Consider the following 13,862-nt stretch of genomic DNA (forward strand, 5'->3'; position numbering starts at 1 on the left):
ATACTCATTAGGACTCTCCCTTTAGAGGAAGCCTAGTGAAGAAGCCCTAGACTTTTATGCTGCAGTAGAAGGTGAAAATGTTAGCAGACGAACAATTCTTTCCAGCAGTGCTTCAGCTAGTCTCACCATGTAATTGAAGATTTATTGTAAGCCATCAAACCCCATTATTTTCCATCCAGGAGTCTTTGCTTTTCAGCCCCTCACTCCTCTGAAGACACACTTGCTGAGAAGAAGTGCAGAGTCAGCAGGAAAGATGGGCAACATGAATAATTAAAATGAAGGTTGAGTTCCCATTTGCAACTGAAGAGAAATGGTTTGCACAAAAATAGAATGAAACAGGGCATCAGAGATGCTTCAGAAGGGTAGCTGTTGTCTGTTGACATTTCTGCTCTCTGGGAGGATTGCTTGTGACAGGGATATTTAAATATTGGGTCTAGAATGGCAACCTATCATAATATTATTTGGAAACACTCTGCTGTGGGTAGTGCTAGAGAGATGTGTTTGGCAAAGGCAGAAACTAACAACTAGCAGTTAACTAATGAATGGGGATCTGCAGCATGCACCCACGTGAATTACCTGGTGGAAAAGTACATTCTGCAGAATATTATCTCAGTAACAAAGACGGGCGCTCAGAAATGAGAAAATTGGAAAATTAAGGTTAGCTTTGATTTTTTTAATGTAGTTGTGCCACTAAAGACTATTAAGTGCCCTGTTTTCATAGTTGTCTTCTGTATTCATTGTTAAGGATGGACAGTGCTTGTCTGTTCATTACTTTGTTTTCTTCCACTGTTCAATCTTTTTTCCTTATTTTTTGCACATGAAGCAAACCATTTCCTCATGATGCTAACCACCCCAGCATCGTATTTTTACGGACATTATTAAATTTATTTTCATAAACCGCTCAGAGCTAAGGGACCTGTTATCACCCCCCTTGTAGAGATGCAGCCTTGAGGCACAGAGATTACAAAAACTTTATTTTGGGTGCTTAAAGTGAGAGAGGTTTCAGAGAACTTGACTTCTCAGAGTGCAGCGGGTTATAAAACCCACAGAGCATGACCACCATCACTTCCCTGGCAGCGAGGGCTCAGCACATTCATAAATCGGATCCCTGGTGCCAGTCTCTAACAAACAAGCAACTGAAATTAGCGGGCAACGGAAATGTTAGGTTGAAAAAATCTTTATTAATATAATGGATATCACGGGCAAGAAGAGTCCAGGCCTCCGAAGCAGCATTCTTCTGCCTTAACTATTTGATCTCGTCGCTTTTTGTAACCTTTCCTTGGTACCTTGACATCTTTCAGCGCCTGAAACATGCAGAGCGAGTGTTCTGCAGGCAGCGCCCCGCCACAGAGAACAAACCCAGTATACTGGCACGTTGCACGGTGACACCGACACACCGACTGAGCCGGGAGTCCTGGGCGGGCCGGGCCGGTGTGTGCTCAGGGTGTCACAGCCCGTCTGCTGCCGCACCGGTGCGGGAGCAGACGGGCTGTGACTGCCCGAGCACCAGCCCTGGTTCCCCCGGCCTGCCCGCTCGCCCCGACACGGCGGCAATGCCCCTGCCCGCACTTTGCACGCACCGTACGTGTCCCTAGCGGTCCCACTACCAGTCACCACCCCGGTGTGCCACAAGAGGCGACAACCTGCGGTCGCCCCCCGACCCCGCAAGCTCCCGCCGTGCCGCGCGGTGGCGGCTGCGGCTCCCGCTCGCCGTCAAAACTCCGTTAATCGCCAGCGGGCGCGTACTCCGCGCCCCCCCCGAGCGCTGCCCCTCACCCCGCGGCCGGCCAGCGACACCACCGCAGCGTGCCCGGGCCCGAGCCCCGGGCAGGACCCTTGCGCTGCGGTGGCTGCGGTGACAAGCGCCCCACGCCACCCGCGCCCGGGCTGCCCCCTCCCCCAGCAGGACGCTGGCACGCGCGGCGGGACCCCGCATCTCTCTCGCTTTGGAAGTGACCGGCAGTGGCCAGAGGGCCCAGGTGAGGTGGCACCGCTTGCACAACGCCCGTGTACCCGCTTCTGAGCTGCCATTAGAAACGCATGTCGTTTCCATCGCTCGTGCCGCCGTTCCGGCCGTGCGACACTCGCGGGTGAGGAGCAGGTGGCGCTGCGGTGGCGGCGGGAGGCTGGGGCAGCGTGACCCTCCCATCGCCCCTGCGCTTCCCGGCACAGCGGCCGCCCGCCGAGCGGGGACCCGCCGCCTCCCTCGCCCAGCGCCCCGCCGCGCCCCGCCCCGCCCCGTCGCCGGAGGGCCCGCCTCCCGCCCCGCCCCGCCCGGCCCGGCGCCGCTTTCGGCTCCCGTCTCCGTCGCTGGCGCCGCTCTACGCCGTTTCCTGTCCTCGCCGCCTCCCCCGCCAGGCGCCGGGCGGAAGTGCGCGGCGCGGCCATGGCGGCGGTGGACATCCGAGGTACGGCCGGGGGGTGCGCGGGCGCTCGGGGCTCCCCGCTAGCGGCGCTGGCGGGCGCGGCGCACTTCCCGCGGCTCCGGGCCCGGGGGGGACCGTCTCCGTGTCGAGCTACGGGCCCTGCCCGCCGCCCTGGGCCGGGCTCCGCCGGCGGGCGGGGAGAGCGAAGGGGCGAGCTCCCCCCGCGGGGCAGTGCGCGGCGGCCTGGCTGGGGCGGAGGGAGGACGGCCGCCGCCCTGGCTGGCTGCAGGTGGCGGTGCCAATGGCATTTGCTCCGAGGAGCGGCCGAGTTACTGGACGATGAGGTGTGGCCAAAGGTGCGGGGGGGGTACAGCTGCTTCTTTTATCAGCGTTCGGTAGGGGCACGGGAGCTACCGAGTTCGTTTGTGTGTCTTTGAAAACTCTGCACAGGAGAGTTCAGTCACCTATGCCATGAGAAGGAACTGGGAGGAAAAGCTGGCCAAAAAGCAATTTTCTTGGACATGAGGCAGGCTAGGATGGTCCCGGGGTGAGACAGTAACGTAAAGGAACAGCCAAAAAAGAGTTTGAGCTCTGAGAATCACGGGCAGGCGTGGGACCAAAGCAGTGAGTTAGGCTGGACATCTTAACAGTGCCTCGGGTGGCTGAGGCAGGGCAGGTGTTAGAAAAGCTGGGAAGAAAGGTGAGGTAGCTGAGAAAGAGAAAGGTTTTGGTGAGAATTCAGGGATATGGATAGAAAGAGAGAAGGTTATGAAGAAGACGGGGTGATACTTGAATGAAGTATTAAAGGTTTACATTGTAGACAAAGTACAGTTTAAATGGCTGTGAAGATTTTGAACTTTGAGAGAGTATGAGAAAGGAAATAATTTTTCTGCGTAAGGGTGTCGAGTGGAATCACACCGAAAACCTGTGTGACAGTGTCTCAGAGAATGACCAAGAGCAGATAGTTGCGGAAAGCTCTTGAGGGATTAATTTTGATAATGCCACAGAGGTTTTCTCCTTTTTATCCAGAGTCTAACTCTGTTTACAGTCCTGCTTGCTTTTCTGACTGCTTTGTTGCAGATTGCAGCAAGGAGCTACGTGGACAGTTAATGAGAGTGCTGTATTAAGTGATTAGCTGTTGTGAGAACCTCCTGTTTTAATCCAAATCATTTAAGCTCTGTTAAAGTATTTTATCTGACATGGTTCAGTATATTAAGTAGATGTTGAGGCCTACTTTTATTTTTGAAGTGTCAAATTATTTTACTGTTCCTCAGTTTGTCAAAGCTCAGTGTTAGACTATCGAGCTGGCAAGGCCAGGTGCAGCACATTGTGTGAATTGTTATCCTCTTATTTTTTGCCATGGTTTGTTGGCTTGTCTCCCAGATTGTCTTGATGTTCATGGCAGATTGGCAGGATTGTCACAAGCACTTTACTTTTGCATCTGTGATGCAAATTCTGCAAAAAATGTTTTGAACAAGATGTCCTCTTTTTAAAAGGAACAGGGAAGCAGGGACCCCATCCTTTCTTTACCCAAAATAAACAGAAATATGCTGCTCTTAGTCAGAACAACAGGCGTGTCATGTTCGTGGTTGGTCTTGTTCTTCCTCCCCTTTTTTCCAGTAATAGTTTAAGAGAACAATCTTGCTAGTTATAAAGGCAATTATAAATACTGGCACTAAGCAGCTGTGGATAATTGAGCCTTAGAGTCCAACTTCAGATTCCATTTTATGATGCAGAATTATAGCTATATATATCTATATATATGAAGCTTGGCTGATACAGCTGTTAAGAAATATAGTTATCACTAATCATACAAGCAAGAAAAGTTTGTATTTGAAGTGTAATATGAGAATTTGTTATGGCAGGAATGCAAGCACTTAAGATTTTGGTGGTGGTGGTGAGGAGAGCTTGTCTCTTGGTTTTGAAAGGCTTTTAGGATAATCGGTGCTAACACAACTTAAGTGCTTAATAATGGATCTTAGTGCTGTGTTTGAGATTTCCCCCCCCCCCCCCCCTTTTTTTTTTTTTATAGTGAAGAGAGAGAATAGTGTATGTGAAACAGCATGTGTGTCTCTAGGCTTCCCCCCTGCCCCGTTCTACAAAAGTTAGGCTGGCAATTCTGAGATTAACGAGGCAGAATGAATTACACATGACTACTTATGCTGCATTTTTCCTGATTTGCTGGGCAGCTAGTGTTACTTTATTAACTGCTCCTCAGAGGAGCTGCTAATATAGTATATGAGCTGACATTTTTGGAACTGAGCTAGCCATCCTTGAGCACACTGAGTTGTCACAAAAGTAAAATATTTACAGTGGAATGATAAGTGGGAGTTCTGGGTATGTACATAGTGCATGAACGTAAGGGAATGGTTCCCATGAGAAGGAAGTTTCAGTTCTTCATTAAGTTTTCAGTGAGTTCTCATCACTTGTGTTTTTTAGTTCTAAACAGTTGCATGCCTTTGTTTCCTGCTTTCTTGTGTCTTGGAAATTCTGTGTGCTGCTGCTGCAACTTAAAATGGATGAATTTCAGGATGGTTTTCAAGATCATGAATCTTCAACATCAGATTTGTTGACTAGAATTGATTGTTGACACTGATCTCTCTGGTTTGCTGGAGAAATTCTATTTTGCTGCAGTATGATAACAAAATCCAGGGATTTTAATTCAAATGTCCTCAAATCTGTAGGAACTTAACTGACATATAATGATTTGCAGGTTATACAGTGTGTTTAATTTATAAAGCTTGCTTTTTTATGTAATTGTTAATGTTAGATTTCTGTGATACCCGCTGAGTTATGGAACAAGTGATTTGCTGCAAGCAATTTGGCAGATGAACTGTAGAGTCAGGAATAGAAGCTGTTGCTGAAGTCTATTGGGAAACATCTGCCCAAAGATAGCATCTTTCCGTCTGCTGTTTTGGGGTTTTTGTTTATTATAATTTCATCCGTATCAAAAATTAATAATCTTTTAAACATAACAGTATCAGCTGCTGTGATGTCATAGTGATAGGTATTTTAATAAAAGAACATCTTAGAAAAGTTACCAATGGCACTATTTTGTTTTACTTGGTAGTTTACTCATTGGCTTAGCAAAAGAAAACTCTTGGTTTAATTAATAGATCTTTATAGTGTTTTACCTGTTCTGCAGCATCGTAGCTTACGCTTTGAAAATATTTTTGTAAGAAATAAACTGATTTAAACATGACCAGGCTCAGATTTAGTGTGGGGTGCATCACTTTTTTTTTTTAATCCCCCCACTCTAATGGATTCTAACTTTGTTTTGTAAATTCAACTTACTTACCAGAGACCTAACTTTCAAAAGGAACCATGCTTTGGATTGTCTTTCTACTCAGCTAATGCTATGGTTCATAAAATAAAGTGTATATAATATACTGAGTAGATGTATTATGCTAATATTATATACAGTATCAGAGCTAATTAACTCTTGCCAACACAGCACACACACGTGCACACAGACCCTGCTCACATTCTTGGGACAAAAATGTCTACCAGCAGCTAGTAGTCAAGGAAAGGAAAGTGCAATAATAAAAAGACTATTCCTGTTGTGTACCTACAACAGAACTGCAGAAGGTTAAAAGATATCAATTGTTATTTGAACTCTATGAAACCTATTTTTACTTAGAACTCGTTTGTGTAAGGCTGTGTTCTACCTCCTTCCCCTGCTATAATCATTAACTGGTGGCTATTTACTCTTGGAGGTATTTGTAGTGTTTCTGGCTGCTTTGGTACTCAGTGTAGATTTCTCTTCCTAGATAATCTCTTGGGAATTTCCTGGGTTGACAGCTCCTGGATCCCAATATTAAACAATGGGAGTGTGTTGGACTACTTCTCAGAGCGAAGTAACCCTTTCTATGACCGAACATGTAACAATGAAGTTGTCAAAATGCAGCGGATGACCTTGGACCATTTGAAGTAAGTTGTAGTTTGGAACTGTTTCCTGTGCAGTGTTCTTTGTCCCTCCATCCAGAAGCTTTGATGGTTGAATGGAAGTATGCTAGAAAACTTCTGTTCCATGATTTTTAGTTCTACCACTTGCCGAGGAGCCCAGCTTTTTTTGTATTTGGATGTCTTCTGCTTCCTCTTATGCCGTTTCAGGGAAATGTTAAGCATAAAGGATTCTATGTATATTCTGAGGTTTCATAAATTACCTTTTAGATATTTCTCTGAATTAGAAAAGCTGTCTTCGCTCATCCTCCTAGCTCAACAGAACCTGAATAATGGTAATGTAGTTAAATGTTTTTCTGTGGTGAATAGGGTTTAGTTAGGGGATACTGTGAGTTCATAAATAGTTTGTGTTTCCATATCTCTCTGGCTATGTGCCATAATTAGTATGTAATTCCTCCAAAGAACTGGCTTTTTAGCATGGATAATAAAAGTAGTGCGTGTTGTAAATAAAGCAGTCGCAGATGGTTGTGTAATGAGATCGCAGCATGTGCAAGTTAACTTTCTTTGCAGTTCCCCATCTGCTACACCAAGCACAAATGAGATGTTTGAGAACTATTTAAAGATTTCACAATATGATAGTGAGTGTGCAGGCTGACTTAAAAGTTCATTGGTAAAGTCACTTGTGCTCAGATGTGGTTGCAGAGAGGCTTTAACATCAGACACACAGATGGGCACATCTTTGTGACCTTTGTCTGTGATGATAGATTATCTTTCTTGCTCTTTATTTGTTTGCTAACACGTTCTGCTTAGATGTTGTGTCAGGTTGTTCTAACTCTGTATATGATAGCTAGCTCAGGAAATCCTGTGCCTTCATTTACTGCACGTTACATAGAAGAGCTTCCAAAGCATCAGAACTTCATCCCTTCGCTGCCAAGCCCTTTGGTAGCTATTTGCATCCTATAGATTTTACTTCAAAGAAAATACTTATTCCACCTGCTTCTTTTTCAGCCAGATGGTTGGAGTGGAGTACATCCTTCTTCATGCTCAAGAGCCCATTCTCTTCATTATCCGAAAGCAGCAAAGACAATCACCAACACAAGGTAAGTTTGCTCAGTTCTTGTCACTGTTGAGAAGGCCGATCAGTTAATTGCTTTTATTTGTTCCTAATTTGTGTTTAGGCACTTCTGGTTCCCCTTTTCTGTCTTTATTTTAGATCTAAATTGAAGGGTATGAGGCTTTGTGGTGGGGTGAAGATGCTTTGCCTGGCAGTGACCTCTGGCGTGCTGGTAGGAGGGATTGCCATCTTGTGGTGAAATATGAAGAGTGCAGTGAGAAAGTGCTACCGTGTGAGCTATTTTGCCATGGGAAACTGATAAAATAATTCATGCCATGCTATATTTATCTTTTAGGCTGTGCAAGGGTTTTAATTATTTGAATATAAGGCTAACAACGTCCTTGCTTGGGGTTGATCAGATGATTAGCTCATATTAAGCTTAAGTGGCTAGTATGTGTTTTATTTATTTTGGAGAACCATGATTTCCATTAGGGAGAGGGATCATTCACACTTCTGCTCTCTTTGACTGCTTATTTGACTACAGTTCGCTCAGTTATTCTGCACTATTTTCACCTTCAGCTGTGGATTGGTTATGCTGCTGAGTAGGGTCTTGTCAGTAGAAGACGACCCATGTGAAAGGTGACCATGAGATAGTGCAAGTGCTTGTTGTTTTGGTTATTCCTCTGAGAACAGAGTATTTTGGAATTGTGAGTGAATCTTGTGACAACAGCATCACTCCTTACAGTGTCACTGATGACCTTTCCAAGTTTTAAATGAAATTTCTTGGCTTTTTTTTTTTCATTTGCATGCAACTAGCTTCAGTACTTTTTATTCTTAAATTTGTGTTTGCATGTGTGATTAATTAAAAGGCCACATTTCAATAGTTACTGGACTGTCTTCCCTGTTTATTGTACGTATATGTAAAATAACAGGTTATTTCAGAGTAAGCTTTATAGAAAAGAAAGGCAGGATTAATGGTAGATATTTCTTAACTTTTTTGGGTTTTGGTGATTTAGGCTCTGCATATACATTTTGGTCTTGTGCAGGACTTTGCCATTGTCTAGCAATGCTTCTTATTTGCTTATATCAGATAATGGCCTCTTTATATTGCAGTTCCATACTGAAAAAGAAGTATTTCCTTCTTCAACAAATTTTTCAAGTTTTTTTATTAAAGGTTTTGATTCTAGCTTTCTAAAGGTGAGTATGGAAATATTGTGCAGCCCTTAGTTTCCTGTTTTGACAATTTTAGATGAAAAGTAGAGTTGGGACTTTACAATATGGGTGTTCAGACTTCTGCTGTAATGTGCATGTATGTTTGGTGGAACTTTACTGGGACTTGTTTGGTAACATTTTTCCTGTTGTGACTGTACAGTTTATTCTAGGTACCTTGACTGAGTCGCATAGTTCCCTAGCACAGATGTTACCCATGTGTTTCATTTTATCATGGTACAAATATTAGTGTATTTGGGGATGGAAAACTAAAATTTAATGAGTTCACAGCTAGTGTTGAGTCCTCAGATAGAGCTGGTGCAGGCCTGTGGTATGACTTATGTGTCAGGGTTTTTTAAGTGTATATTTTAAATTCTTTAAGCCGAGTTTTTGCTTGTTTGAAGTTAATTTGGAAAAACCTTGAGATCCAGTGATCAGAGAGATCAGACCTGTCTAGGGAAGTAGACTGCTTTGGTACAGAGCAGTGAGACAGTATAGCTGCTCTTCTGTGTCTTATTCCACTTCTAAGGAAATCCTGAGAATCCTCTTTCTCTGGAGGAGGAGCGGGTGCTGGCTGTAATATGCACAGAGCTGTGTTGGTCTGTTAATTTAGGCAGGTGTCCAAGCTTCATAAAATGCAAGTACTGGATGAATTGGGTCCTGTCAGTAAAAACGTTCAGACAGAATGTGTTAATACAGATGGAAGAACTGGAACAAATGTGTGCACAGGTAAGATCCTGAGGAACATGAAGCTGATAGCATTCTCGGTTGAAGAATATTTGGCAGAGTATTATGGAGGTAATTGTGATGTTCCTCTGCAATGCGCCTTTCATGAACAAGAACTTTTGATCGGTCAGTAGAGGTTCCAAATCTGGTTTAGCAAACGCCTTTGGAAGGTAATCTGTTCTTCTGGCAAAACCTCATTAATTTAGAAAGGCATGCTCGGTGTGTTCTTAGCTGCCGTTGGTTCTGGGAAGTCTAACTAGGAGGACAGTACAAGTTGGAGGAAGCTGAGGCCAGAAGATCTTTTGTGGGTTTCTGCTGGTAGCAAAGGCAAACAGAACTACTTCACTGCAGTTCACTTGACTCCTGTTGTGTAGCTCCAAAAACACCAACTCTTGTAAGGTCAGTTATTTGTTTGCAGGGGTTAAAGTTGATGCTTTTCTGTCTGTGAAGCAGACCTTGTTGTTTTTTATCCCTTACTGGTTTGTGGCTAAAGTGTAAATAAAGTACATTGAAGGAAAAGGTTAAAAAGAGAAAATGTGGTGGTGAGATCAGTGTAGCAATTTCTGATGTTACTACTGAAATTCAGCAACAAATACACAGTCTTCAGCCAGAGCTTTAAATTGATCCTGTCTTTTTTTTTTTTTTTTTCTCTCTCCTCACAGTTATTCCATTGGCCGACTACTATATTATTGCTGGAGTGATTTATCAGGCACCTGACTTAGGGTCTGTCATTAACTCCAGAGTTGTAAGTGTTCTGTGCATTTGATCTAAAATGGTATACATCTGCTTTTACTTTTTGTTGTTCCCCAAGCTGTTTAAATCCCTCCTTCATTGTTCTGAGGAAAGATCTTGTTTAGTGTACAGTAACTTAAAACAAACCCCAGTGGTTAACATGGTGTGCATCCCATATGGAAATGAAAGATCCTGAGAGAATGCAGTATGGTTCAAAAAGTAGGATACATTATTTAAGAATGAAGGATCAGAGTAACTGAAGGTACACAATTGATGGAACAGCATGAGGTTTGAATAATCAAAAGAAAAATTACATGACAAGAATATATGAAATAGTAATTAAATACATGTTCAGTGAAGGTTGCTTTGGAATATTAAGGTAGTGTAATATTTCTCTTTAAATGAGGCTTATTGTTGATGTGATATTTTTAAATTGGATCCTCAGTTTTGTTTGGATTTCTTCTGTTCTGGCAAACTACTGCTTTTGTACGTTTTTCTCAGTCAGTTTAGAAAAGCACTCTAGAAGAGGCCTTGTAAGAACCTGTTAAAGAGTTGACAGTCTTGATCCAAAACTAGATGTCCCAAGTTCCCTTCCCAGAACAAAAATGTATATAGAATACTAATTTTAAAATCCATGCTTTCAAAAATTTATACTCCATTTTCTTCTTAATTTCTGAACACTGCCTTATGTTCTTGTTCTGAAAGCTCACTGCAGTGCACGGAATTCAGTCTGCTTTTGAAGAAGCTATGTCCTACTGTCGCTATCACCCATCCAAGGGCTACTGGTGGCATTTCAAAGATCAAGAAGAACGAGGTATGATTCCTAGTTGCGCCTGTGTACTTTGGCGGGGGAAGATCACATGGGGAAAAGCTTGAGGCAGTGCACAGGGATGGTGTAGAGATGAGGTTAAGTGTCTGTCTGAAGGATAGTGTTATTATAAGTTAGTGTTCTGTATCAGGTGGAAGGAATCTTGCTTTTCTGTGCTGGTAGGGATGAACATCGAGGCATAGGTGGGAGATGAAAATGGTCAGCTCTGTGTCAACGTAGTGGGCAGCTCTTCAGCTCATTGGAGACCAAAGTACGTTTTCAGAAGCAAAACCAATTTGTCAGGAGGTAACAATTGTCTTTAATGTGTCTTGAACACAGAAAAATAGCTCATGTCAAAGGGAAAGTGTTGGTGAAGTTTAGAGGAGAGACAGATACTGACTTGCCGTACAACAAAGAGCTGATAAAAGAACTTTTAATACAGTTTTCTTGTACATTTCTGTGACTTCCAGAGAAAGCTAAACCAAAAGCCAAGAAGAAGGAAGAACCAAGTTCTATTTTCCAAAGGCAACGGGTAGATGCTTTGCTTTTAGACCTAAGACAGAAGTTTCCACCCAGATTTGTTCAGGTATGACACTTATAAGCCATAGTATTACTGTAACTTAGAACTGAAGGCTGTCATAAGTACTGGTACAGCTGAAACTGAATGGGAATTTTGTGTACTTCCCACAATGGTAACGTAAATTAGATAATAAATTTGAAATGGAAGTCTCTGATTGGAGTGTAGGATTCCCCTTTGTAATTGCAGGAGTTGTCAAGACTTTGGCAAAACTTTGAGGGCAGATTTTATTATACAGGTTACTTACCTAATCATCTGTTCTTGTCGGCTATCAGATCTTCCTTGCTGCTTCCAGTTTCCTTCTTTGTGAGCTACCACAAAGCTTTGTGAGCTACCATCAAGCCACCACAGCTATTTTGTTTTAGTTACTCTGTTGTTTTGGGGCTCATTAATTAGTGTGGAAATTCCTGGCATTCTGTGAAATTGTTGTGATTACCTGTGATCATGTGTAGTAGCCATTTGTTCTACCAGGTCTTCTGGTTGGGAGCAAAGGAAATGATGTTTACAGCATCTCACAAAACTGTTCGTTCCTCAGATGTGGGAAAGACTGGCTAACTGTATTTTTTGCTTTAGTGCTTTTCAGTTGTCAGAGGAAAACCTGGATGTTATAAAATGATAACTGGATTTTGCTTAAAGTGTATTTAGTGATTCCTTCTACCCTCAACTGCTTTATGTGTAAGAGTGTGTTGCTTGGTTTGTATTCCTAAATGAATAGAAGGATGGGTTAAGAATTACGACTTTGATTCCACTCATGTGGTGTTACATTTTTTTTTTTTTTTCTTCCTTCCCCACAGCAAAAGCCTGGAGAAAAGCCTATCCCAGGTAAAACTCTAATATTCTCACAGGAATTAAAAAATAGGTTCTATATAGCAGTGTCTTCCAGTTGCCATATAAGCTCCTTGCTGTTGCTACTGAGGTGGTTAGGAATTCTAGCATTGTCTAATTATGCAAAGTACTAGATAAGAGCTCTCTGTGGCAGCCAGAGTGAAATTGAAAAACTGTGTATATTACTCATGCCCTTTCTGTCTGTAAAATGGTATTGCAGGAAATGGTCTTTGAAAGCAGGAGGAAGGTGAAAAGGGTGAAGGGGGGAGCAGTGTAGTCAGTTCAGCATCTTGGTGATTTTTGCATGGTGCTACAAGCTCAATGAAGTGCGTGAAGGCTTTGAGTTGATTGTAAGCAACTTCAAAACAGGAAAAGCATAAACTATATCTCTTCAATCTATTCCTGTTTTTTTTTCCCATATAGGTATGAATTTAGTCCTTAGTTATTCTTATACCTTTGAAATTAATTTTGCCCCTTTGACATCAACAATATTTTCTAAGTACTTTTAACAGTATTTTAGGAATAAATGTTGGAGGTTTAACTGTCTTTTACTGTTACTTCTTAAGTGGATCAGATCAAGAAGGAACCAGAACCGGCCCCTGAAGCTGTCAAGCCAGAGGAGAAAGAGACTGTAAAGAATGCTCAGCAGAGTGCTGGCACTAAAGGACCACCTGAAAAACGGATGAGACTCCAGTGAAGGGAGAAGTTTTTGCACACCTGGACTAGTCAGTGCCTGGAAAACAGGAGATTTTTGCTCCCTTTTGTTTATATTTAAACTCTTCCACTAAGACTGACGATTCAGGGACTGAAGTCCCTTTAACAGCTTTTTCTGTAGAAACCTGTTGTGCAAATGTTGTCAGGATGTGAGCTGCCTCAAAGAAGGTGTTTTCAGTCTTCACCTTGTTTTGAATGTTGGCTTCTGAGCATGGTTTTTACATGGACGTACTTTGCAGCCTCCTGAAGTCTTTACAAACTCTTGCATCCCTTGTGTCTCCTATGTAAAAAGAAAAAAAACTTCTCTAAAAAAACCCCAAAACTGAGTTCCTGGCAAATAAAACTTCTGGCTGCTGGAATGCCTTTCTTCAGTGCTTGCTTAGTTAGTAGCAAATATGCCATATGTTGCCAGCATTTTTCTGCTTGGATATCGGAATATATTATGTGCTATTTTGAGGAAGGAAAGTTCAGCTAAAGGATTTAGGCTGCCTGCTATAAATGTTGTGCCTTTACTATGCTTGGGATACAGATAAAATATTTGATAACCAGAGGCTCAGCTCCGTGTAATGAGATGTCATATTGCTCTCGGTCTCTAAATGTTCTTGGGCACTCATTTTACTTAATGGCTAAGCTGGTCTTTTATTATAAAACTAGTGGTTTATGGGAGAGATTTATGATGACATAAAACAGGCTAAAATGTCTTGCTGTTGCACACTCAGTGAAACTGTTTGTAATTCTCCTTTTTTCACTAACTCAAATATACCAACTAAATTTCTTCCTGTGTGCTTCCAGCATTTTCTTGCTGCATCTGATCACCTTGATTAGTCATCTGCCTTTTAGTCAGTGGAAGAGAAACATCACTGACATCTGTATCCTTTGCTATTTAAACATGTCGCTTATAAGAACCTTTTTTCTCCCCCTCTCAAAAGTTAGAGGTATCCTTTACAA

At 42.7% G+C, this 13,862-nt stretch overlaps 1 protein-coding gene across 1 annotated transcript; it reads left to right on the plus strand.

The window, feature by feature from the left end:
• The first annotated feature begins 2,264 nt into the window (after positions 1–2,264).
• On the plus strand, positions 2,265–13,689 carry MED6 (mediator complex subunit 6). The gene is made up of 8 exons (XM_055717235.1): positions 2,265–2,408; positions 6,137–6,296; positions 7,278–7,369; positions 9,921–10,003; positions 10,696–10,804; positions 11,269–11,384; positions 12,170–12,197; positions 12,767–13,689. The coding sequence occupies exons 1-8, from the start codon at positions 2,387–2,389 to the stop codon at positions 12,895–12,897; spliced, it is 741 nt and encodes a 246-aa protein (XP_055573210.1). The 5' UTR covers positions 2,265–2,386; the 3' UTR covers positions 12,898–13,689.
• The last annotated feature ends 173 nt before the right edge of the window (positions 13,690–13,862 follow it).

This window comes from Falco cherrug, chromosome 7, assembly GCF_023634085.1.
Source record: "Falco cherrug isolate bFalChe1 chromosome 7, bFalChe1.pri, whole genome shotgun sequence".
Lineage (NCBI taxonomy): Eukaryota > Metazoa > Chordata > Aves > Falconiformes > Falconidae > Falco > Falco cherrug.